The sequence below is a fragment of the Ursus maritimus genome, unplaced genomic scaffold (genome assembly GCF_017311325.1).
Source record: "Ursus maritimus isolate PB19 unplaced genomic scaffold, ASM1731132v1 scaffold_1, whole genome shotgun sequence".
Taxonomy (NCBI): Eukaryota; Metazoa; Chordata; class Mammalia; order Carnivora; family Ursidae; genus Ursus; species Ursus maritimus.
The window spans coordinates 18,888,299-18,910,641 of record NW_024423343.1 but is presented as its reverse complement, the minus strand read 5'-3'; the positions used below and the strand labels follow the sequence as shown (position 1 = coordinate 18,910,641).

The following is a 22,343-nucleotide window of genomic DNA, read 5'->3' as shown; positions in this document are numbered from 1 at the left end:
CCTATTTGGACTAAGAAGGAGTCTCTCAATCACATACAACAATTTACACCCTAAAAATCTTAGACTATCTTAACACTATCTACACTAAAAGCAACTAAATGATGAATTCTAATCCAGCTAACAAAGGCTGCACATTCAGGGATAAAAAGGGAAGATGTGTCCTTAAAACACCCTCAAAACTGTAGAGAAAACAGATCATGCTTTTAAGAGATCACTATAGGGGCACCTGGCTGGCTCCGTTGGCAGAACGTGTCTATAGCTACTCAGTAAAATGACTGTAAAGTGGCAAAAGCAGCAGCCAGAGGCAGGCCGAGTGGTGGATGGGAGCCCGGATAGGTGGTGCCTGGGGAAGTGGAGGGAAGGAGGTGGTTTAGAGAAATTTTAGGAGGTAAAGTCGATGACACTTGGTAATTATGGGATGAAGGGTGTGAGGTTGTCGAGGGAGGCAATTGTGTCATTTTCTGACATAAACAAAAAAAAAAACCCTGCATCAGACTGAGCTTAGAAGGGGATCCCCGTGAGTTTGGCGGTAGCCATGCCGTTCGAGGCAGCCAGGGACATCTGGGGACATCCGGGCTGAGGCACGCCGGGTTGGTGGGCAGGCTCTTCTGAGACCCCCCAGGCCAGAGACCCACCAGTGCACAGGGTCACTCGTGGGGACAGAGTATGACAAGAAGAGAGCTTGTTACAAATACATTTCCAATACTCATTCCCACTATAGGAAGACCCAAAATGGATGGCAAAACTGGCTTGATGGGGGTATCAAGAGACAAAGTACTCTGGTTATAATAAACCATAAAGGCGTCTTGTGAATGAATTAAGGAATCTACAGAAGAAAGATGCCTGATCTCTCCAAGTCTGTTAGGGGTTTGGGCCCAATATGTGTTCAAGGGTATTGTTCCCAGAGCATTTGCACGCTGCCCTTCACCTTGGAGACCATGTTCAAGCCTTCTCTCCCAGATCTACCTATCTGTGTCCTCACTGGAATACTGGGATGATCCCAACATATTTTTTGTAACAGTGATGCTATGAATATTATTTGCCCAGCACCTGGTACATAGAAAGTGCTCTGTAAATGTAAGGGGCTGAGAAAACTGGAGAGAGGGGAAGTGACTTGACATAGCTACTTAGCCCCGAGTCAGAGCAAGAACCAGGTCTTTGGAGTCCTGCTGCTACTGTCATATCATGTGGCATGAAGTATTTCTAAAAGGAGGGGCAGCCAGTGTTTCTGACCCAGGAGACCGATAGGAGGCTGAATGGGTGGTGAATTCTGAATGGGACAAACAGAATCAAGACAACCCTACCATGTAGACACACTCTACACAATCAGTTGTCTATTGCTGACTTTTTTTTTTTTTTAAGATTTATTTATTTGAGAGTGAGAGCAAGTGTATGTGCGAGGGGCAGGGGAGGGGCGAAGGGCGAGGGAGGGAGAATCCCAAGGGGGTCCTCTCTGAGACAGAAGCCCAATGCATGGGGCTTGATCTCCAGACCCTGAGATCATGACCTGAGCTGAAACCAAGAGTCGGACGCTTAACCGACTGCACCACCCGGGTGCTCCAGCACCTTGTGAGAGCTGTAGGTCAATGTTCAGTGGGGAGAGTAGGAGAGGTCTTCAGGCCTCTCTGGCTCCTCCAAACTCGGAAGGGGAGCCAGTGACAAGGAACAGTGGGGTGGTTGGTCTGGCTGCAGGCAGTAGCAAGAGGATAATCTAAGTGTTTGAGTACAAATGAGTAAACCACGGAGAGGCGGATGTGGGTATGGGTGAGGCCAGTAATCGGCTGGCAGGACCACAGAGTCCAAGAGTAGGACTAGTGGAAAGATACAAGTCCACTGGGATGGGCAGTTCCTGCTATCTGCCCTGGGGGTCAGAGTCCAGAAGTCTCAGCCAAGCTGTGGAGCCAGCCTGGCTGGGGCCAGGGACGGCACCTGCAGCCACAGCTGTGAGGGACCTGGGGCGGGGGTTTGCTCCAAAGCAGTTTGGGGCAGGCAGCTCTTCCCCATGCACTGATGCCCAAACCACTCACCTTTCCTGTCTTCTTCCCTGCCTGGGGGAGTGGGCAGGGCTCTCGGGGACTTGAGGAGAGAATGTTGGGGCGGAGGAGGCAAACCTAAAGACAGGTTAGAGAACTTGAGGCATCAGACCCACCCGAGCTTGAATCCCACCTACAGATGCTGTCCGCGCTGTTCAGTTAAGGGCTCTCTGCAGGAGTGGATAAAACACTCTCCTGGAGTGGGGGGGGGGGGGGTCACACTGAAAAAAAAACCCATGGCTCTTCCCACCCCGTCCCCTTCTTGGTGCTAGGGGGCAGAGACGAAGGCTGGGAGATGCCATTTTATAGCCGCTTCAGTTTGGGGTTCTCACGTGACTGCCTTGAGGGTACCTGGCTTGCCTTAAGCGGCATCACTATTATATTCTGTTAGGAGGGAGCAAAGGTCATTTCAGGCAATCCCCTCATCAGATGGAGAAAGATAATACCCCTGGCTTAGAAAGCAGTCTCTCAGTCATGATCTCTAAGCCAAGAGTAAAAAAGTAGAATTGTGCTATCCAAACTTCTAGATCATTCATAGGATGGGAGAAGCCGGTATGAGTGAGTCATCCAAATATTTCGTTCCGCATTCAGAACAGCCAGGGGTTTTTGCAAGTGCCACAGCCGTACCTGTGCGTGAGACTGCGGCTTGCCGGGCCCGTCGCGCTGGGCCGGCCAGCCTGCTCACTTGGTCCCCAGCAAGGTAGGGCCCAGGTGGCGAGCGCCTTGCAAGGGTCATGGCTTTTGCTAGCAGAGCTGGGCCTCCTGTGTTAACAGCAGCGGCGTCTCATATTCAGAGCTGGGTGGATTCCGTTCTGTGGCTCATGTGCTTACTGTGTGGGCCGGACTTACAGGAACAAGGATCCTCTAGCTTAGGTTCACTGTTTACTAAGACAGATGATCAAGATACCTTGTTTCCACTCCCCTTTCATGTATAATATTATTTTCATCCCCATAAAAGCATTACAAAGAAGGAAAAATTGGCCTTGAAGATTTTTCTCCCATTTTAGAAAGAGGAAAACTAAGACATTCTCTTAGCAAATTCCCTAGCCAAGTCCAATGTCCCAATTCTTATTTCAGAGCTAGGTGCACTTGTCAACAGGGGCTCAGTCTACTTCACCTTGATCACATTCCAGATTCAGGGATCACGCTTCTTAGACTTCAACATGCCACCTGGCTCCTCCCCATCTCTGTCCGGGTTCTCCCGCCATGACCTGTCGTGGCTCTTCATGTGCCTGTTACGACACATCTATAGGACTCAGCCAAGTAAACCCCGGGGAAGAATGTGACCGTTGCCCTCTGGTTCCTCTCTCCTTTCTAGGAGCACCTGTCCATCGAGGATTTCACCAAGGCCTTGGGGATGACACCCACTGCCTTCTCTGCCCTCCCTCGATGGAAGCAACAAAACCTCAAGAAAGAAAAAGGCCTGTTTTGAGAAGAAGGAGTGGCTGTGGTTGGAGAGCAGTTCCCTACCTTGCTCACTGTCTCATTGTTTTTATGACTGGCTTATTAGTCCTATACTAATTGAAGTGAAATTTTACCTGTGGGCAACCTACCTATTCTTCCAGAATGGTACCTCCTTAAGGAGACTGTGGTCCCAATTTCAGCTCTTCAGAAGGTGGTCGCATTGTTTCGATCCAGGGGTGTTAATGTCACTTTTAACCATCCTGTTCTAGAGCTTTCCCTTCTTAGAAGAGCAAACACTCCACAGAACATTCGAATTCTGAGGAGCCATCCCTAGGTTTTCCTCTCCTGTGACCAATTTTTATCCATGGAGAGTGGGCTGAAGCCTTTTGCAGTTTCATATCTTCCCAGAGTAATGGCTTTTCCTTTTCACATACTTTCCTCGCTGACTTAGGCGAGAAGTTAAAGGGCACTCCTTCTTTGCAAGAGTTGAATGGCCTGGGAAAAGGCCCTGTGAGGAAGTTTCACGACACCAACCGGTCCCCGGCGAGAGCAGCATAGCCACGGGGTCTAGAATGGAGGTCATTTCACCCCTGTCTGGTACTAATGAGGCAAAGGATGAGCTTAATTAGCTAAGGCCAAGGCCGAGTTTACAAACTGTTATCCAGGACCTCTGCCAAGCTTCCCGGGCTCCTCCAGTGAAAACAAGAACTCGGTGCTGCCTCCAGCCATTTGTCGGTTTGCCCTTCCATTTCCTTTAAGGTGTAATGGTGCTGCATGGAAGTCCAAGTCAGAAGGCCAACAGAAAGTGATTTCACAACCTCAACAAATGGTTGTTAAGTGTCTGCAAGGATAAGTCCTTTCCAGAAATAACAGTCGGACCAACACAAGGTTAATAAAGGCTTTAATTTCACACACACAAAAAACTCTATGCATAATTTAAAAATGAAACAAAAACAAGGAAAAACCGTAAAGGATACAGAGGAACAGTTCTGCTAAAACACAGATAAAGTGCCGCTCCATACGAAACAACATAAAGAATCAGAATCAAGTCACTCTGAACACAAAGAAAATCACCTCACAAATAATGTGGCCAAAGCTGCCAGCAAATCTGGTAGTGGCTCAATTAGGCAAAGTGTAGGACCCTTCCTTCTGTTTTCCTCTCTACAGCATAAGTAAACAACACTGACAACAGGCCAGAGGAACTAGGATGGAAGGACAAGCTCAGAGAGGGAGGGAAACCTGGGGACAAGGTGTGTGGTCTCACTCCTCACATCCTCTCTGTTCTTGAAATAGGCCAGGTCTTGATGGCTCTTGTTTTGGCATTTGACCTACCGCACTTGGGTCTTGATCCAGACCCTCACCCCCTCTACTGTTTCACCAGTGAACGTGCCTGTACTTCGAACCTCTTAATGTACTGTAAGCAAAGTCCAATGTTACTAAAATCAACTGCTTATACTTATACTGGCACACTTTTTATTAAAAACTTCAAAACCTCAGACATTTAGCACACATGGAAAGAAAAGTTTACTGTGTATAAATATGATACAACGGAAAAGACTGCCTGAAGTCTAGTAATCAGAGCATGCCGTACAGGAGTCAGTGATTGTGGTGACACAGCAAAGGAACGGTCACGAAACTCTCAAGGCCTACCAAACTGTAGTTTTCCAATAAAATATATGTTTTTCAGATGTTAATAAGACATACCAATAGAGACAAAATTAGAATTTTGAAGTACTGCATTCAAAAGACATCAGATGGCAGAAACCCATTCGTTTTTGTACACACTTGAAGAGAGCATTACTCAGTGGTAAAGCAAGATGGGGAGAAGGAAGAGGACACGCCTGTGTTTTGGGGACACTTACGGGACTTGCATCTGGTACTGGGTAGTTGATTTTTCTAAAAATCTCCATATATATACAAGATCCAAATGTACTTGGGAGATCTAGCTCTGTTTCCCTGACTGAAAACAAAAGACTGCCTATGGGGGCGCAGGGCAGGGGCACCAATTAAATCAAAAAGCAAAACAAAACAAAAGTTTGGATGACGAAGAGCATCCACTGCAGTCACTTCAGAGGACAAAGGAGAGTAATATTTTTGTTTTAATATAAACTCTTTCCAGATCATGGATGAGTTCACAAACTTTTTTCTGTGTTTCCAAACCTCACCCCCATGCTCTCTATACTCGTAACACTCCACCAAATAGACACTGCCAAAAATCTCTTCCATTTAGGTGTTTCCAAATAATTTTCCTGATACAACTGTATCTGTAGCTGTACACGTGTAGTTATGTTGACACAGTTACCTAACGGTAACTGCAGTCTGGAAGAATAAGTAAACCCATGAATTCACTGGCTGAGGTTTTTATTCTTAAAGTCTCTCTTTTGGAAGAATGCTACACTTGAACAAGAAGAGAAGTAAAGAAACGTATAGTCTTAACATTTGCCTCCCAGAGTTAATCAGCTGATCTGTAAATATCACTGTATACTTTAAAAAATGTAAACACATTTACATTTGTTACATCTGTTACTGAGCCATTAAGTTAGGCCTGAAATTAACAGACCATGGCAAGTAAACAAATAGCTTTTGGAATCAAAATATAAATAGAAGAACAATTCATAGACTTGCTGCTTCTTATCCTATCCTGCTGAGACAAAAAGCATGAGTGTGCACACACATATGAATACATTCCCCACAAAACAGAGTCTATCTTCTCATGGGCCTAAAGTATAGTCATGGCTACTAAAGGGACAGCAGCCATCTGGCCGCATGCAACTTCCAATTCTCCGTAATACTAGGTGATAAGAATCAGTAAGTTTGAATTTTAGTTTACTCTTCCCTTCCAAAAGATTTCAATTAAGATCAGCTGTCTGCAGAACTAAGTGGGGTCAAGCTCCAATTCAATGTCATTTAAAGTAATGTAACCACATTTGGTACTTTTAATAGAAAGGGGACTGTGTAGGCTGCCTGGGACTGAAGCACTCTGCCTCTATCTGACTTGTCCCTTCCTGGCCCCAACACACCAATTGCCCCATTCCCCCAATTCTGAGCAAACTGATCATACTGTGCAAAAAAAAAATAATATATTATCTATTTATAATTTTTAAATATATACAACCAGCTCAAAAAAAACGATAAACCCCTTCAACGTGGTTCAGCTGAAATTTCCATCTGTAGTCATGAACCCAAATGAGAAGTAACGCGTAGTGGAAGGGGGGATAAAGGAGCACAGGGAGAGAGGAAGGCTGACCAGACCACAACAATGCACGGCTACCAAGGAAAATTCAAGCCCCAAATTTGCAAGCGTATCAGCAGTAAGATAATTCATCAACCTCAGTAACCTATTTTCAACTAGCAGGCCCAGCGCAAGAAATGAAGATCAAATCAAACTAGGTTTCTGAGCCACGTGTACTTCTAAACCACACACACGCGCGCGCTACAAAAAGCAAGTCAAATGAGGGTACCCCATGGGCAACCAGGCTTATGGCATCAATTCTATTTTTTTTTAACGCCCTAATGCATCCCCCACTTCAAAACGTTTCCAGTCATTTTTAACAGCACCCCTCGAAGCTCTCAAATGCAAACACGTGGAAGAGAAGTCCTAACTCGCTATAGAATTTGATCACCACTTCACTCATTTTGGAGAAAACCAGTTATTTTCCAGCAAAAGCTATAGTTTTTAAAACAAGTATTTTCCTCTGCTCTATACTCCTCATGCACAAGCGACCAGCACACCATTTCGGAACGTTCACTGCGGTAGTGTATAGGTAAATAGCAGGAGGCTGAACTTTCATCTGTAGTTAACCAATGTGCTGGGGCCATTTACAATTTAAACACCGAGAATTTTTGAACAAGTTACTGTGTCAGAACACGTCCAAGTGTGGGGCCTGGAGCTCTCTTAAGGCAATCTTCTAGAAAAGATGTTGCACCTTCTGTGATGATGGACTTTTAACATGTTTCCTCCCCTTGAAAATTGATGTGGTTTTGTCCCTACCTCAGAACTGAACCAAGAAATCCCCCCTTGTTGATAATAAAAGCAAGTAAAACATGAAAGAAAATACTGAAGGTTTCATTTTGTTACATTTAACTGTGTGAACCTAATGATTCCTGGGCTTACAAAGTTATTTTGTGAATAGAATTCCCCTCTCGAACTCATTCTTTATATGGTTTCACAAGCTGCTTAATATCCAAGCTGGTTATGCCAGCTGAGTGACTAATGTGGCACTTAATGTTGCACTCCCACTTAGCCTCAACTCAAAGCACCTAAAAAGATGAAACGTATTATGCACCGTTGTTGTTAGTCCTCGGGATTACCTAAACCAATCGCATTCTAATTCTCGCCGTTTTAAAGGCAAAGCCAGACAGCAAATGATTAAATGCTTAAGCTTCATCCTAAACTCACGTACTTAATTTCCCACTTGCAGTAGGGTTTCTAGTGGTCCAGAGTTTTTAGCTTTAACAAGAATCCTCATCCTGACCTCTCCAAGTATGAGAGACAGATGCTAGCATTCTTTCCTTATCCCCAAGTGTCCTTGCTGGGGAATTCCAATTGGGATATAATTTTCCTACCTCTTAAAGTTTTGGTTGCAATCTAGTAGGGTAATGCTTGCTCCATGGAAGAATGATACAGAAGAAAAAGAAAAGATTCTATCTTCACTACCATAATAATATAGATATACAATGAATATACTGTGTGAAGGAATCTCTTTTAAAGAAAATACGATGCGTACAATGAATACCAAACGGGGAACCATAACCCATTCCAAAGCACCAACAATCCATTTCTTGGGACTGCATGTAAACAGCAAAAGCATTACAAATCCATGAAGTAATTTTCTAAAAAAAGCTCCTCATGTCAGGTGGCAGAAATGCCTCTCCCTTGCAAGGAGGACAAACTGTCATTAGTGTAACATGGAGAGCTGGCTTTCCAGTGAACTTTACTAATAAGAAACACACGTGAAAGATTATAGACTTGAGTGAAACTACTCAAGGAACAGAAAAGCTAAATGCCAACTGATATGTACATCTTTACACATCTCTCAGGTGAACGGACTCTTTGACACCTTCATTTCTTCTCCAAACTGCTGTGCTATTAATTTTGAGCAGGCAAACTACGGTGGCTCATCCTAACTCTTTAAGGCTCCATTCATTCCACATATATGTGTGTGCATGTGTGTATGTACATATATATATATATATTTACAACATGTATTCCTAAGACAAAAGGAAGTGCCACTCTTGCAGGAGAAAAAGAGGATCACAGCTACAGATGTGAGACCAAAGCTTCCATAAAACAATGAGCATGGAGCGTTCCACATAACTGCAATTTTCGTCTTTTGGTTTGGCCCTGAGCTGTTTGTTGCTCCCGTATCAAGCAGAATTCCAAATCCTCCTCGGGCAGAGGACAGGGGAGGTGGGCAGCAGTAGAGGGGATACGCAGTGCACACTGCCGACCCAGCAGTTTGCTCCTCACAAGGCCTGACGGGTGGTCTTCCCCACTTCCGTGCTAAGTGCCTGAGAATTCTTTTCCGTTTCCAGCAGCTCATCAAAGATCTCCCTTAAAATAAAACAAACAAGAAATAAAACAGGAAATCCAGTGAGCAAAGCCAAAGGACAGACAGAAGATAAAGCCTGCACAGTCCCATTGGGTGCCTTAATTTTATTAAATAAGCAGCTCATTCATTTGATCACTATCTTAACCCCAAGTGCAGATTTTTGAGAACGTTGGGGGGACAATGGCACTGGCTACCCCTGATAACGATGCTGTGTAGTTCCCATCCATCCATGTAACTTAGACCTTCTAACTGATACAAATACAAGATCAAAAAGGTTTATGATAGGACGGCTTTATCATCTAACAGTCTTAAGTTCCACACCTCCACACTACTGTGAGATAAGTAATTAACATGCAGTTAAGGTATCCAAATATAAGCCCTAAGCAAAGATAACAAAAATCAAAAACTGTCAACCAATAAGTGATGGGAACAATTCGTCCTTACAGGGGGAAAAAAAAAAAGAGTTTGAAAGATGTTTAGCCCACAGCTCCAGACCTGGCAGTTTCTTACTTGTGCATATAAAAGAAGATATAACCACTCCGGTCCCGATCGCTCTGCACGGAAGCCTCTTGGATTTTAGATACCTCGAGATCATTGTAAGTAAACCATGCCTGCTTCTTAATGTCGTACACATCACTAATGTAATGACCTAAAATAAACAAAATCTTAAAATTGTAGTTTTTAAAACACACCACATTTTTTTTAGGTACAGGAGTTTTGGAGAGAGAGAAGCAGCCACGCCATCCACCCCATCCCCAACACTGTTCCCAAAAACCATTCAGAAAACATGTACGGGAATTTAAGGGAGAAATGTACTATACCAGGACAACTTTTCTGATAAGTACATATGTATTTACACACACAAAGATAGGGGAATTTGGGTCACTTATAAACAGAGAAATAAAAAAGTTGCACTTTTAACACTGAATTCACATTTAGTGTGATCATTCAACCTACAGCTCACAAAGCGAGGCACAGAGAAAACTAGCAGGGTTACATGCTGGCTACTTCATTTGTAAAATGCTGAAATCATAGTGTCCACTTACCTGAAGAAGAGGTGTTGCCAATGTGACTGACAACACTGATGAGCCGATAAGAATGAGGAAGATTTCCTGTCTGGAAAACAGAAGTGGGCACGACTTTTAACTCTTCATTTGAATAAAAGCAAAACACTAAATTTAAATTTATTATCAACGCTAACATGGCTGAGTTTCAGTGTGTGTGTAGTCAAACTCGATAAAAAAAAATCCAGTGGTTGTACTGTTCGTACCTTTTGACCCAAGAATTCTCCCAACTAAGGGATTTATCCTAGGAAAATAATTCAAAAGGAGAAAAGAGTACATGTATAAAATTATTCACTGTAGCATTATCTATAATAATGGAAAGCTGGAACTGACAACAGGCCCAATAACAGTTGAATGATTAGTGGTATACCAACTCAATGCAGTATTATTCAGTGGGTCAGCAACACGTTAACTTGTTTTTCAAACCCACATGAATGCACACAATAATTACAGCTCTATAAAAACAGGTATGTTAATGATTAAGTACTGGAAAACAAAATGAACAAAACGAAAACAGCTGCGGTGGTGCCGTAGGGATTATGGACAAAGTTTTACATTTTAAATATTAAAAATGCTATTAAAATACTGTTAGTAGAGAAATTGTAAAAGCCTGAAGAGTGACATTCATGCACTGCAGGCAGCACTACAATGTACAAATTCGGGGAAGGAATACAGGTATATGTAAATGAGAAACCATTAAAACGTTTCTCAACTTTGAAGCAGTGATTTACTTCTGGGAATTTACTGAAAGAAAATCCTAATTATAGAAAACATTACAGACATCCACAGTTCCTTGATGTATTTTTTAAAGATTTTTTTTTTTTTAAGTAATCTCTACACCCAACATGGGTCTCGAACCTACAACCGAAGATCAAAGGCTGCACATTCTACCTACTGAGCCAGCCAGGCACTTTCCCATGTAGTCTTTATTACAACGGAACAATAGAAACTTAAATACTCATGGTTAAAAATTAAATGAAATAAATAGTATGTTGATTTGAGGCAATATAGTATATACGGCCATTAAAAATAAAATGTTTATAAATAATCTTTAATAAGCAAGCAGAATAAAAACTGTACTTATGACATTTTAAAAGCACACTTGGAGGTAGGGTTGACAAAGTATCATGTAAAAATGCTAACTAGTTGTGTTAGGATAGTGGAGTTCTAGGTAATTAAAATTGCAAAAAAAAAAAAAAAAGGAAAATGGAAAAAAAGCAATTATTTCAGAAAAAAGAAAGGCAAAAAAAGGTTATAATGTGTTCTGGTTCAATGTCATTAATCCAGTAGTTTTTACTGAGTAACAACCAACTCGTTTTGTTATTTCACTTTAAGGGCAACATAGTTTTGGCAAAACTACGGGTGAATTAATGTATATATATGACATCGAGAGCCATGTTACGCAGTTACTGCCTTAAACACACAAGAAAGAAATCTTTCTAGTTTTGTTTCATTTTACTTTGAATCTTGTGTATAAGAAATGAGCACAGGGCACCTGGGTGGCTCAGTTGGTTATGTGTCCGATTCTTGGTTTTGGCTCAGGTCATGATCTCAGGGTCCTGGGATCAAGCCCTGCGTTGGGCTCTGGGTACAGCAAGGAATCTGCTTGGGACTCTCTCTCCCTCTCCCTCCCCCTGGCCCCTACCTTCACTCACAGGCTTTTTCTCTCTCTAAAATAAATAAATAAATATATAAAATCTTAAAAGAAAAAAAGAGAAATGAGCAAAGGACGAGAGAAAATGAAGAGCATTTGATGGCTGCCACAGCGGATGTAACTGTGGGGCCTTGGAAGAGAAATAGCAGCAGGAGTGATGCCAGCAGCCCGAGCAGTCCCACTTAGGGAGCAAGCAGCCTACCTCTGCATTTCTTTTCAGTTCCTCTGCCTCGGCTTCTGTGTACTCCATGTCTAAAACATCCTCATTGCCAGAGTCCTCATCGGAACCCAACGAATCCAGAAAAGAGTTGTTAAATTCTGCAGAATACAAAGTGTTGTAAAAGTTCTTAGAATACACACAAAGTGTTATGATTAGAAGGATAAAAAAAACAGCTTGGGGTACATATTTTATCATCTTAAGGAAACCTAAAACATTAGGGTTTCAATTTATCCAGCCCACTCCGGGGAATAACAATTCAGGTATCAGGTATCTATAAAAGAAATGTCCCTTTTCTTTTAAATATATTTATATGAAAGGAATATAATGCTGCTAAGAAAGGAATAAAACTGAAAAAAAGATTATGATTTTACAGATAATCCAATTTCACTAAATTTCACATTATATAAACCGTATGTTACATTTCAAGTACTTGGTGTATATTGTAGGTGCTCCCAGCAAATACAAATGATCTCACAGAAAAGCGATCATAAAAAAATTAGTATCCTTTCGTGTTCTTCAAAATTAAATCTTTTGAAATTTAAAAAAATAGAATGGAAATTTAACCTTTTTAAAAATATTTTATTTATTTGGTGGGGGGAGAGAGAGAGAGAACACAAGCAGAGGGAGGGAGAAGAAGCAGGCTCCCTGCTCAGCAGGGAGCCTGAGACTCGGAGCTCGATCCTAGGACCCTGGGACCACGACCCGAGTGGAAAGCAGACACTCAACCGACTGAGCCACCCAGGTGCCCCTGGAAACACTTTATTAAAGAAAAAAGCGGATCTTGGATTTAGTTGTTAGTGTATTTTAGTGAAACTTAAGTTAAAGATTAAAAGTGTTTCCACTGGCAGAATCCATCTTTACTAATGACTTTAAATAAAGAATCCCAGGGTGGGGGGAGCCGTGGGTGGCTTGGTCGGTTAAGAGGCTGACTTTGGCTCAGGTCATGATCTCGCAGTCCTGAGATCAAGCCCCTCTTTCGGCTTCTTGCTCAGTGGGGAGTCTGCTTGTCCCCCTGCCCCTCCCTTGCTCATGTTCTAATAAATAAATAAAATCTTAAAACAAAAGAACCCCAGAATCATTTGTACTTGTGTCTCTTTGCTTTAAAATATAATTAATTCCACTCAAATCACAGAATAGAGTTTTTATAAGACATGAACACCTAAGAATGGGCAGAACAGAAAAAGAGACTATAACATCAGAATTCTGGAAGCTAGAAAGTAGATGGTGACTGAATTAGCAGACCTAGGAGAGCCAAAGCCAAATCCTAAGCCAGTAATGGAAAAGTTGAGAACCAATCCAAATTACATCACAGAATCTTGTTCAAAAGACATACAACTTCAAAGTACCAGGTACCCTTAAAAGCAGAGGCTAAGGAGGAGAAAAAAATAAGGATTTGATGAAAGAGTTTGAGAACAGACTCCCAGGATCCCCTTTCTCCCCACTTCATGCTGCTGAGCAATGACAGAAGTCTGGAGTTTCATCCTCTGGAGAGGGTAAAACAGTCTCTGGATTGGGAGATGCCAGGCACATACTGAGAACAGGGGAGTAGACCACAGTTTGCACAGTGAAGGATGAATATAACCCCCAGCCCTATTCCTATACTTGGCTCCCAGAACTATGGCAGCCACATCTTGTACCTTAGGCAAAGGCAAAGGCAAAAGAGAAAAAACTCTTTTTTAGGAATCTGACCAGCTCAAGAGAAAGGCCTAAATAACATTAACATCATCCCCAAAACAGTTCCACCCCGTAAAACTCACAGTTGACAAGCCCTAGCTATTCATGTGCTCAGGGCTTCCAACCAACCTTTTAGTCTCCTTTTTTAAATCACGAACCCACAGCCAAGGATTACTAGGTTATCTGAGTAAAGTCTCTAATAAGAAATATAAAGAGCATAATAACTACACAGGACACAGTAGCTGGAAGAAACAATATATTCAGGGAGAAGAAAACTTCAAATAAACAAACAAATGAACTATATTTAATACCCTCAGAGATTTGAGGTGGTATTGCTTCTATGAACCCCCTCCCCTCAAAACTTACAAAACAATTAAATCATTAAAAATAATACATCAAATGCTTTTGTGTGTGTGATACATTTCACCATTAAACAATGTAATTAAAATAATCTCCACACCTTGAAGACTTAACTCTGTTGCTCTTTTGAGGTCATCATCTTCTTTCTGTTCCCAAGCTTCCTAAAGGGATAAGAACACAACTAAGGTATTTAAAAAAGTATTGAATAAACTTATTTAAGGAGTATAAAATCAGCTGCTTTAGAAGTATTTGCTAATAATGTTTTCCGTAATCTTACGAATGTTTGGAATATGACCTTTTGAGGGATGTGGAGAAATTCTTTGCTTTTTTCAATGCTGCCCTCTAAAACATGCCTTGGGGGTTAAAAAGGCTTACATGCTATCTCCTCTAGTCAGTGACATTTGGCTTGCTAACCAAAAGCCATTCACTGTGACATTATGATGTAATTCCCTTTCTCCTTCTATGTACGAAACACCTGGTATATAGCCGAATCTACTAGGCAAACTGCTGTTTTCTTTCCTCTAATTTAGAGACTTTGCCAATTTTCATGGTATAAACACTCCCACTGTGGCCAATTTTAAACTACCAACGTGATGCTGAGTGCAGAGCTGGGAAGAGGTGTGTACAGCTGAGCTGATGGTGAACTGGCTCTAGCGTATAGCTGATACTAAGTCTGTGACAGCAAGATAAACAGTATTTCCACAAGATCATTATTCAAATACTTCTCTCTTGTTCTTAAAAAAAAAAAAAAGACACATACTAGCTACATGGTGAATATGAAATGAATTCGTTGACTGTTGAGTTGGCTGTTATTTCTCTAATACATCTGAGGTTCTCTTAGAAAAACAAGTACCTTTGAAAATGTCTCAGGTGGATGACTAACTGTAGAAGTATGGAAATATTGCCTGTAAAAAAAATTTCCCTCTCATCTGCAGAGAAAATATAATTTACAAACTTCATGCATAAATGAAGAAAAAATGTAATTTAAGCAGAACTGTTTTATACTTTTCTCAAGTCTAGACTTGTTTTTAAGGTTACTAAAGTATGTAAGAAGCTCAGAATGAGCTTTCTGCCTTAAAGTCCTGGGAGCAATAATATTGTATTCAAGAAAGAAACAGATATTCTGGAATACGGCAATATTGTATTCAACACAGAAAGAGATATAAGAGGAAATATGATTACTTAAACTTATCCAGATATAAAGTCTACGTGGAAACCCAGGTAAGAGAGTCTTTTAGCTATTAATGGAATGATGCGGGTATACCAAACTAAAGAAACCTCATCTTACATTTCTCAGATGTGAGCATAGGTTTATAAGATAGTTTTAACGGGGTCAGCTCTCAGGAAATAGGATATACGTCTTCTGCATATGAAAAAGAGGGGTGCTGAATTTTTTCTTTTTCTGCACTATAAGGAACTATTGTTAAGAAATCAGACCTTGGTCTTTTGGATTAAAAATAAGTTTTCTTTTTTAAAAAGATTTATTTATTTATTTATTTGACAGAGAGAGAGAGAGAGAGAGACTACCAGCGAGAGAGGGAACATAAGCAGGGGGAGTGGGAGAGGAAGAAGCAGGCTCCCAGCGGAGGAGCCCGATGCGGGGCTCAATCCCAGAACACTGGGATCACGCCCTGAGCAGAAGGCAGATGCTTAACGACTGAGCCACCCAGGCAGCCCTAAAAATAAGTTTTCTAAAACAAACGATTACTATCCATTATTTGTAAAGTGGGTGACATAAATGCATCTTCATGGCCAGGAGGCTAGGGAGGTACTTCTTGTAAATAAAAGGATACAGAACAGCTCGTTCGGAAATCATTTTAAAGCAGTTCTCAACCTTGACTGAACACTAGAATCACTGCAGGAAGTTTTAAAAAATGAAGGAAGCAAGTAAGGAGGGAGGGAAGAGAGGGAGAGAGGGAGAGAGGGAAGAAGAAAGGAAGCAAGAAGGAAGGAGGAAAGGGAGGGAGAAGGGAGGGGGGAGAAAGAGACAGAAAGAAGAAAAGAAAGAAATCTAGATGCCCAGACCACAGCCTAGGATCAATTCTATCAGAATTCCTGAGAACAACCCAGGCAACAGTATTTTTTAAAGCTCCCCAGATGATATTAATGTGCAGTTAAGGTTGAACCCCACAGTTCTAGACAAATTAGATTTTTAAAAAATATTTTATTTTGGGGGCACCTGGGTGGCGCAGTCTAATTAAGCGTCTGCCTTCGGCTCAGGGCGTGGTCCCAGCGTTCTGGGATCGAGCCCCACATCAGGCTCCTCCACTAGGAGCCTGCTTCTTCCTCTCCCACTCCCCCTGCTTGGGTTCCCTCTCTCACTGGCTGTCTCTGTCAAATAAATAAATAAAATCTTAAAAAAAAAATTTTTTTTTAAATAAAATATTTTATTTTTAAGTAATCTTTCTTTTTTTTTTTTTTTAGGATTTTATTTATTTGACAGAGTTAGAGACAGCCAGCGAGAGAGGGAACACAAGCAGGGGGAGTGGGAGAGGAAGAAGCAGGCTCACAGCGGAGGAGCCTGACGTGGGGCTCGATCCCACAACGCCGGGATCACGCCCTGAGCCGAAGGCAGACGCTTAACCACTGTGCCACCCAGGCGCCCCTTTAAGTAATCTTTAAACCCAACATGGGGCTCGAACTCACAACTCCGAGATCAAGAGTTGCACGCTCCACCAACTGAGCCAGCAAGGAGCCCCAAGACAAAATAGGTTTCTTAATCTGATTATCTGTAAACACTAAAACTGTGTGTTTATTCTAGGGAGTTTTAGTAAATTTTTATTACTAACATGATTTGGATGGCATTGGATTAGTCAACCATGACATCACCTTTTAGTCAGATATGTCAGGCAACTGCAATGGTGCAATCACCCAGCTCTGGCAAATATAAGCATGAAGAACTAAAAATTTAAGAATAGATTATTATATGGGGCGCCTGGCTGGCTCAGTCAGTGGAGCATGCAACTCTTGATATCGGGGGTTGTGAGTTCAAGGCCCATGCTGGGTGTAGAGACTACTTAGAATCTTAAAAAAAAAATAGATTACTATATAAGAGCAGATAAATTAGTCAATGGCTGAAATCTGAAATTTCAGATACTATTCAGATAATATTCCTGAGAATTTTATGTTCAAATAATTCATAGAAAAGGATTCATATTGTGAGAAAGTGACCAGAACAAATACAATGCCTTAAAATATTAGTGATAAAATCATGGTGGCATGCTGGCTTTTTCTATAGCTTGCAAAACAAACTTGGACTGGGGATGATCTCTAATAACCCACCTTGCTTTGGCATGCAATGAATTACAGTAATGGGAGGTAATTAACAGTATGTTTTGTTGCATTTGGATTTTCAAAAAAAAAAAAAAAAAAAAAAAAAAAAAAAAACACCCAAAAAAACAGCTATCACTGTTTCTATATCAAACCCAAGGCAAAGCTCCAAACAAAATCTGTTTTGATGTATCAATGATTTACTGTATGTAAAATCACCTGGAATAATGCCTGACACACAGTAAGTGCTTAACACATGTTAGGTGTTGTTATTACTGGGAAAGACAGGTATGGAGAAAATAGCAATATAATTATCTCTTACTTGCTCTTGAAGGCTCTGAGCCAATGCCTGCTGAAGCTCTTGCTCTTCCCTTTCACGCTCCATATCATACTGCTGGAGCCAATCGACCTCTCCTTGAGATCCTTCTGGAGTTTTGTTTTCTTTATTCTCATCACAGTCTTTAGTTATCTCCGTAAAACTGGCAGAATCTGAGGAAGCACAACAGGACATAACTAGGAAATCCTCTCTAATAAACCGAAATCTCTGGATTAGAGTGACATCTACTGTTCAGAGAGTAATTTACCTGAGTCTCATACATGAGTTGCTTGGGGACATACAATTTCATCTTACTACACATAGGTCATGGTTTCTCAATCTCAGCACTACTGACATTCTGGGTGGGATAATTTTTTGTTGTTTGAGGGGGCTGTCTTATGCACTGCAGAATGTTTAGCAACATCCTTGGCCTCTACCTACTAGATGCCAGTAGCACCCCCTCCCCCAGTAGTGACAACCAAAAATGACAGACATTGTCAAATGTCCCCTGGGGGACAAAACTGTCCTTGATTGAGAATCACTGATCTACTGCAATGGTTCTGAAACTTAACCAATCATCAGAAGCATTATCGTTAAGAATGGAGGAGAATTAACAGCCATATTCACAGCCGGTCATAATGTCATATGACCAAGTACCAGGAATAAAGTTGTTTAAACAAAATAAGAATTAGGCTAGAATGATAATGCTAATACTGAGATTTTTTCCATTATTAAATTGTATGTCAAATGAGTATATTTTCACATTAATAATCAAATAAGCCTTGTACACATTCTAAAGCAAAAGAGCTACATGAAATGTGTAATAAACACCTCATGTACTGCACAAGTAAATGACAATATATATGTTTAAAACATTCATCCAAGGAGATAAGAAAAAAAAAAATCTTTCATTTCCTCCTGTTCCTTCTCGATCTCTAGAACACAGCTAGCTAGGATAAGCAGTATGGTCATGGTTTTGTTCTGGTGAAACAGATTTTGTTCTGGGAGAACAACATTTCACTATAATTTTAATACAGATAAGAGGGGGTAGATAAGGGCTTTCTTTCTTTCTCTCTCACTTTACAAAATTCTCATCTTAATAAGGAAATTCTCATAAAAGAATTTGGTCAACAAGAATTAACTTTACAGATTCATTTTATATGGATTGCTTTAAAATCAGTATATGCTTGGGGTGCCTGGGTGTCTCAGTCAAACATCGGACTCTTGATTTTGGCTTAGGTCATAATCTCAGGGTCTTGAGATTAAGCCCCATGTTGGGCTCAACACTGGGCAGGGAGCCTGCCTAGGATTCTCTGTCTCCCTCTACCCCTTTCCCTGCACTTGTGCTCTAAAATAAATAAATAAATAAATAAATAAATAAGTAAGTAAGTAAGTAAGTAAAATCAGTATATGCGCTTTACCTTCCCTAATACTGCATTTTAACCACTTAAATGATACACTTTTCTACAGCACAGACTATAAACTCTGAAGTTTACAGTATCTTTTCTTTTTTTAATATTTTTTTTATTTATTTGTCAGAGAACGAGCACACTAGCAGCGGGAGCTGCAGGCAGAGGCACAGGGAGAAGCAGCCTCCCCGCTGATCAAGGAGCCCAACGAGGGACTCGATCCTAGAGTCCTGGGATCATGACCTGAACCAAAGGCAGATACCTAACCTACTGAGCCACCCAGTCGTCCCTGAAGTTTACAGCATCTTGATTTTAGACTCTAAGTCAGTAAGTAGTTCATCATTTTTTAACTGTACTGAATTGCTAACTGAATATTTACAATTAAAACTAACTCTGAATGTTCATTAGAAGAGAAAAACCCTCAGGATATATTAAGGGCAAGAGCAATATGATCCCAACTTTAAAAAATTATATAAAGGATGTCAGTAATTTCTTCTTTTCCTCCATTCTTGGAGAAACAGTCATTTCCATAGTCTGGAAGGGGCAGCTCTGAAGTCTCTCTGACCCTGCCTGTCCCTTTGGCCTTAGCTTACTGTACCAGGAATGGATATGTGAGTCAACCAATCAGATTATTTCTGGAAATCTGGAACTGAGGCATTCAAAGTTAGCTGATGTTGAACATTTCAAGTGGAAGAAAGATTTGGGAGTTAAGGCTGCTAAGATAAATGTTACTAAGATAATAGGGCCTAAGATAAATATTACTTTTATTACCAAAATATACTCAACTAAAAAAAGGTGACAGAGGTACAATTTTTCTTAACCAGTAATTTTCAGCATTCCACGTATCAATATGCCCCCACACAATCCTAAAATTACACAATTAATCCATGTGATAGAAAACCAATCAAGAAAGTTTCCTTTTTTTTTTTTTTTAAGATTTTATTTATTTATCTGAGAGGCAGAGAGCACACAAGTGAGAGAATACAAGCAGGGGGGAGGGGCAGAGGGAGAAGCAGATATCCCGCTGAGTAGGGAGCCCAATGTGGGGCTCGATCCCGGGACTCTAAGATCATGACCTGAGCCGAAGGCAGACGCTTAACCGACTGAGGCACCCAGCACCCCAAGAACGTTTACTTTGATATAATCAAGATAGATTTAACTTCAGGACAAGATTATCAGATGGATACAAACATTACTTAAGATCTACAGGAACAAATACAACCATGGAATAATAACACACTTTTAAGGAACTTGAACAATGGATAGAAGGAAAACCATGTGTTAAAACTCAACATTCTTACACTGAATACAGATCATCTGCCTCTTCCTCTATCCCAAATGAAACCTCCTTTCCTACAGTCTTTATTTCAGCGAATGGCATCACCATACACAGCTGTTGTTTTAAGACAGAAAGCTGGTGTTATTTTTGACTTACCCCTCATTTCAGATAAGTCATTCTTTCCTATCTCTTAAACCCATCAACTTTTCTTTCAAATGCCAAAACTTTGGCTTAAGGCACCATTAGCTTTTGGTCTGGACAATTGCGGTAACTTCCTAACAGGTCTCACAGGATTACTTTGGGTTAATTTATGTGCTACACTGCAGCCAGAATCATCTTTTACAAATATAAATCTTTATCAAACACTTGGTTGCTTAAAATTATGCAATAACTTCCTAATGCTTTTGAAATAAAAGTCCAAACTTCTAAACATGGCTTCAGGCCATGTAAAAACTAGAGAATGCATGTCTCTCTTTTGCTTTTCTTGCTCAACACAATTTTCCAGCCATGCAAATCATTCTGAACTTTTTTTTGCTGCCCACTAACTTGCCAGCGTTTCTCATGTCTGGGCCTTTGCAAACACTCTTCCCTCTGGCTCGTGTCTGGAGACAGTGAAACCTTACTTGGCCAGTCTTCCTGCCCTTCCTGAGCTGATTCGCGAGACAATCTGTTGGGCCCCAAATATGCACCGAGACTCTCCTATGCGTTGGGCGCTGCTGTAGAAGGTGAGGACACAGTGGTAATTAGAGCAAGACAGCCCGTCCTCAAGGAGCTTAAGGGCGAAGGCTCTGAGAGGAGAATGAACTTAGCATATTCTGAGAGAGAGACAAAGCCACTATGGCTAAGTTGAGTGAAAGAGGTCATGGTAAGAAGCTGGGATGAAGTGTACCAGCAAGCCAAATAAGTTTGTTTTTTTTTTTTTAAGATTTTATTTATTTATTTGACAGAGATAGAGACAGCCAGCGAGAGAGGGAACACAAGCAGGGGGAGTGGGAGAGGAAGAAGCAGGCTCATAGCGGAGGAGCCTGATGTGGGGCTCGATCCCGGAACGCCGGGATCACGCCCTGAGCCGAAGGCAGGCGCTTAACCGCTGTGCCACCCAGGCGCCCCAAGCCAAGTAAGTTTTAAGCAGAAGAACAGCAGTGTGATTTATGCTTCAGAAAGATTACTTTGGCTGCTTTGCTCATCACAGAAGGTCAGTGGGGGGGCAACAATGGCAGAAGAGGCGTTAGAAATCATTTCTAGGGGCCCAGGTGAGAGATGGAAGACTAGAGTTGTAGCTATGAAGATGGTAAACGGGTGGATTTAGGATATGTTTTGGGGGTACATGTGGCCAGATTCATTGATGGACTGAATTTAAGTTGTGAAGTAAAACAGAAAAAATTAAGGGAGATGTGTTTGTTGGCCTGAGCAACTGGATTTATGATGATACCATTTGGTGACACAGGGAAGGTGTATTTGGCTGGAGGGTGGGGAATGAAAATTAGTCAAATGGACATTTCAAGTAGGCATTTCACTATAAAAGTTTAAAGCTCATGGGAGAGAGATGTGGGCTACAGATATGAATTTGGTATGTGAGGCCGTGGTAAAATGTGAGATCACTCAGGGAGAGAGCTTTAGTAGAGAAGACAGCTAAGGATGGTGTCCTGGGACTACGTCAACAACCAGAGTTCTGATGTGGGAAGGGTGGATAACTGGAGTGAGTAGCTGGTTTAGTAGGAAAAAAAAAACCCTGCCAAGCTTGTATCATGGAAGCTCAGAGGAAAAAAGTTTATAAAAGTTTTTAAATGTTAAGGAGGGAGTGGTGAATTATGTGAAATACTACTAATGTAAACTTGATAAACACCGTTTCAGTGGAGTGATGGGGAACAAGGCCCACTTGGAGAGGGCTGACAAGAGAACAGAGGGGGTGAGAAAACAAAGAGAATGAATAAAGCAACTATTTCAAAGAATTTTGCTGTGCGTACAGCAAAGAAAGGGGACAGGAGCAGTAGGGGAATGGAAGGTCACAAGAGGGTTTTTTTAAAGATGGGTTTTAATCATTTTAAAATTAAGGCAGACAAGAATACTTTAAAAGAGAGGGAAGACCTGATGCAGAAGACAGAGTA

At 41.3% G+C, this 22,343-nt stretch overlaps 2 protein-coding genes across 2 annotated transcripts in view; one reads left to right on the top strand and one right to left on the bottom strand.

The window, feature by feature from the left end:
• VIL1 (villin 1) overlaps window positions 1–4,933 on the top strand; it is a 19,140-nt gene extending 14,207 nt beyond the window's left edge. Inside the window, exon 19 of the mRNA XM_040640632.1 lies at window positions 3,352–4,933. Coding sequence (XP_040496566.1) covers window positions 3,352–3,465 — 114 coding nt within the window. The 3' untranslated portion in view covers window positions 3,466–4,933. The remainder of the gene's footprint in view (window positions 1–3,351) is intronic.
• USP37 (ubiquitin specific peptidase 37) overlaps window positions 4,322–22,343 on the bottom strand; it is an 82,758-nt gene continuing 64,736 nt past the window's right edge. The window contains exons 20-25 of the mRNA XM_040640620.1: window positions 17,554–17,720; window positions 14,062–14,122; window positions 11,910–12,025; window positions 10,036–10,105; window positions 9,500–9,638; window positions 4,322–8,991 (exon numbers count right to left, since the gene is read on the bottom strand). Coding sequence (XP_040496554.1) covers window positions 8,904–8,991; window positions 9,500–9,638; window positions 10,036–10,105; window positions 11,910–12,025; window positions 14,062–14,122; window positions 17,554–17,720 — 641 coding nt within the window. The 3' untranslated portion in view covers window positions 4,322–8,903. The remainder of the gene's footprint in view (window positions 8,992–9,499; window positions 9,639–10,035; window positions 10,106–11,909; window positions 12,026–14,061; window positions 14,123–17,553; window positions 17,721–22,343) is intronic.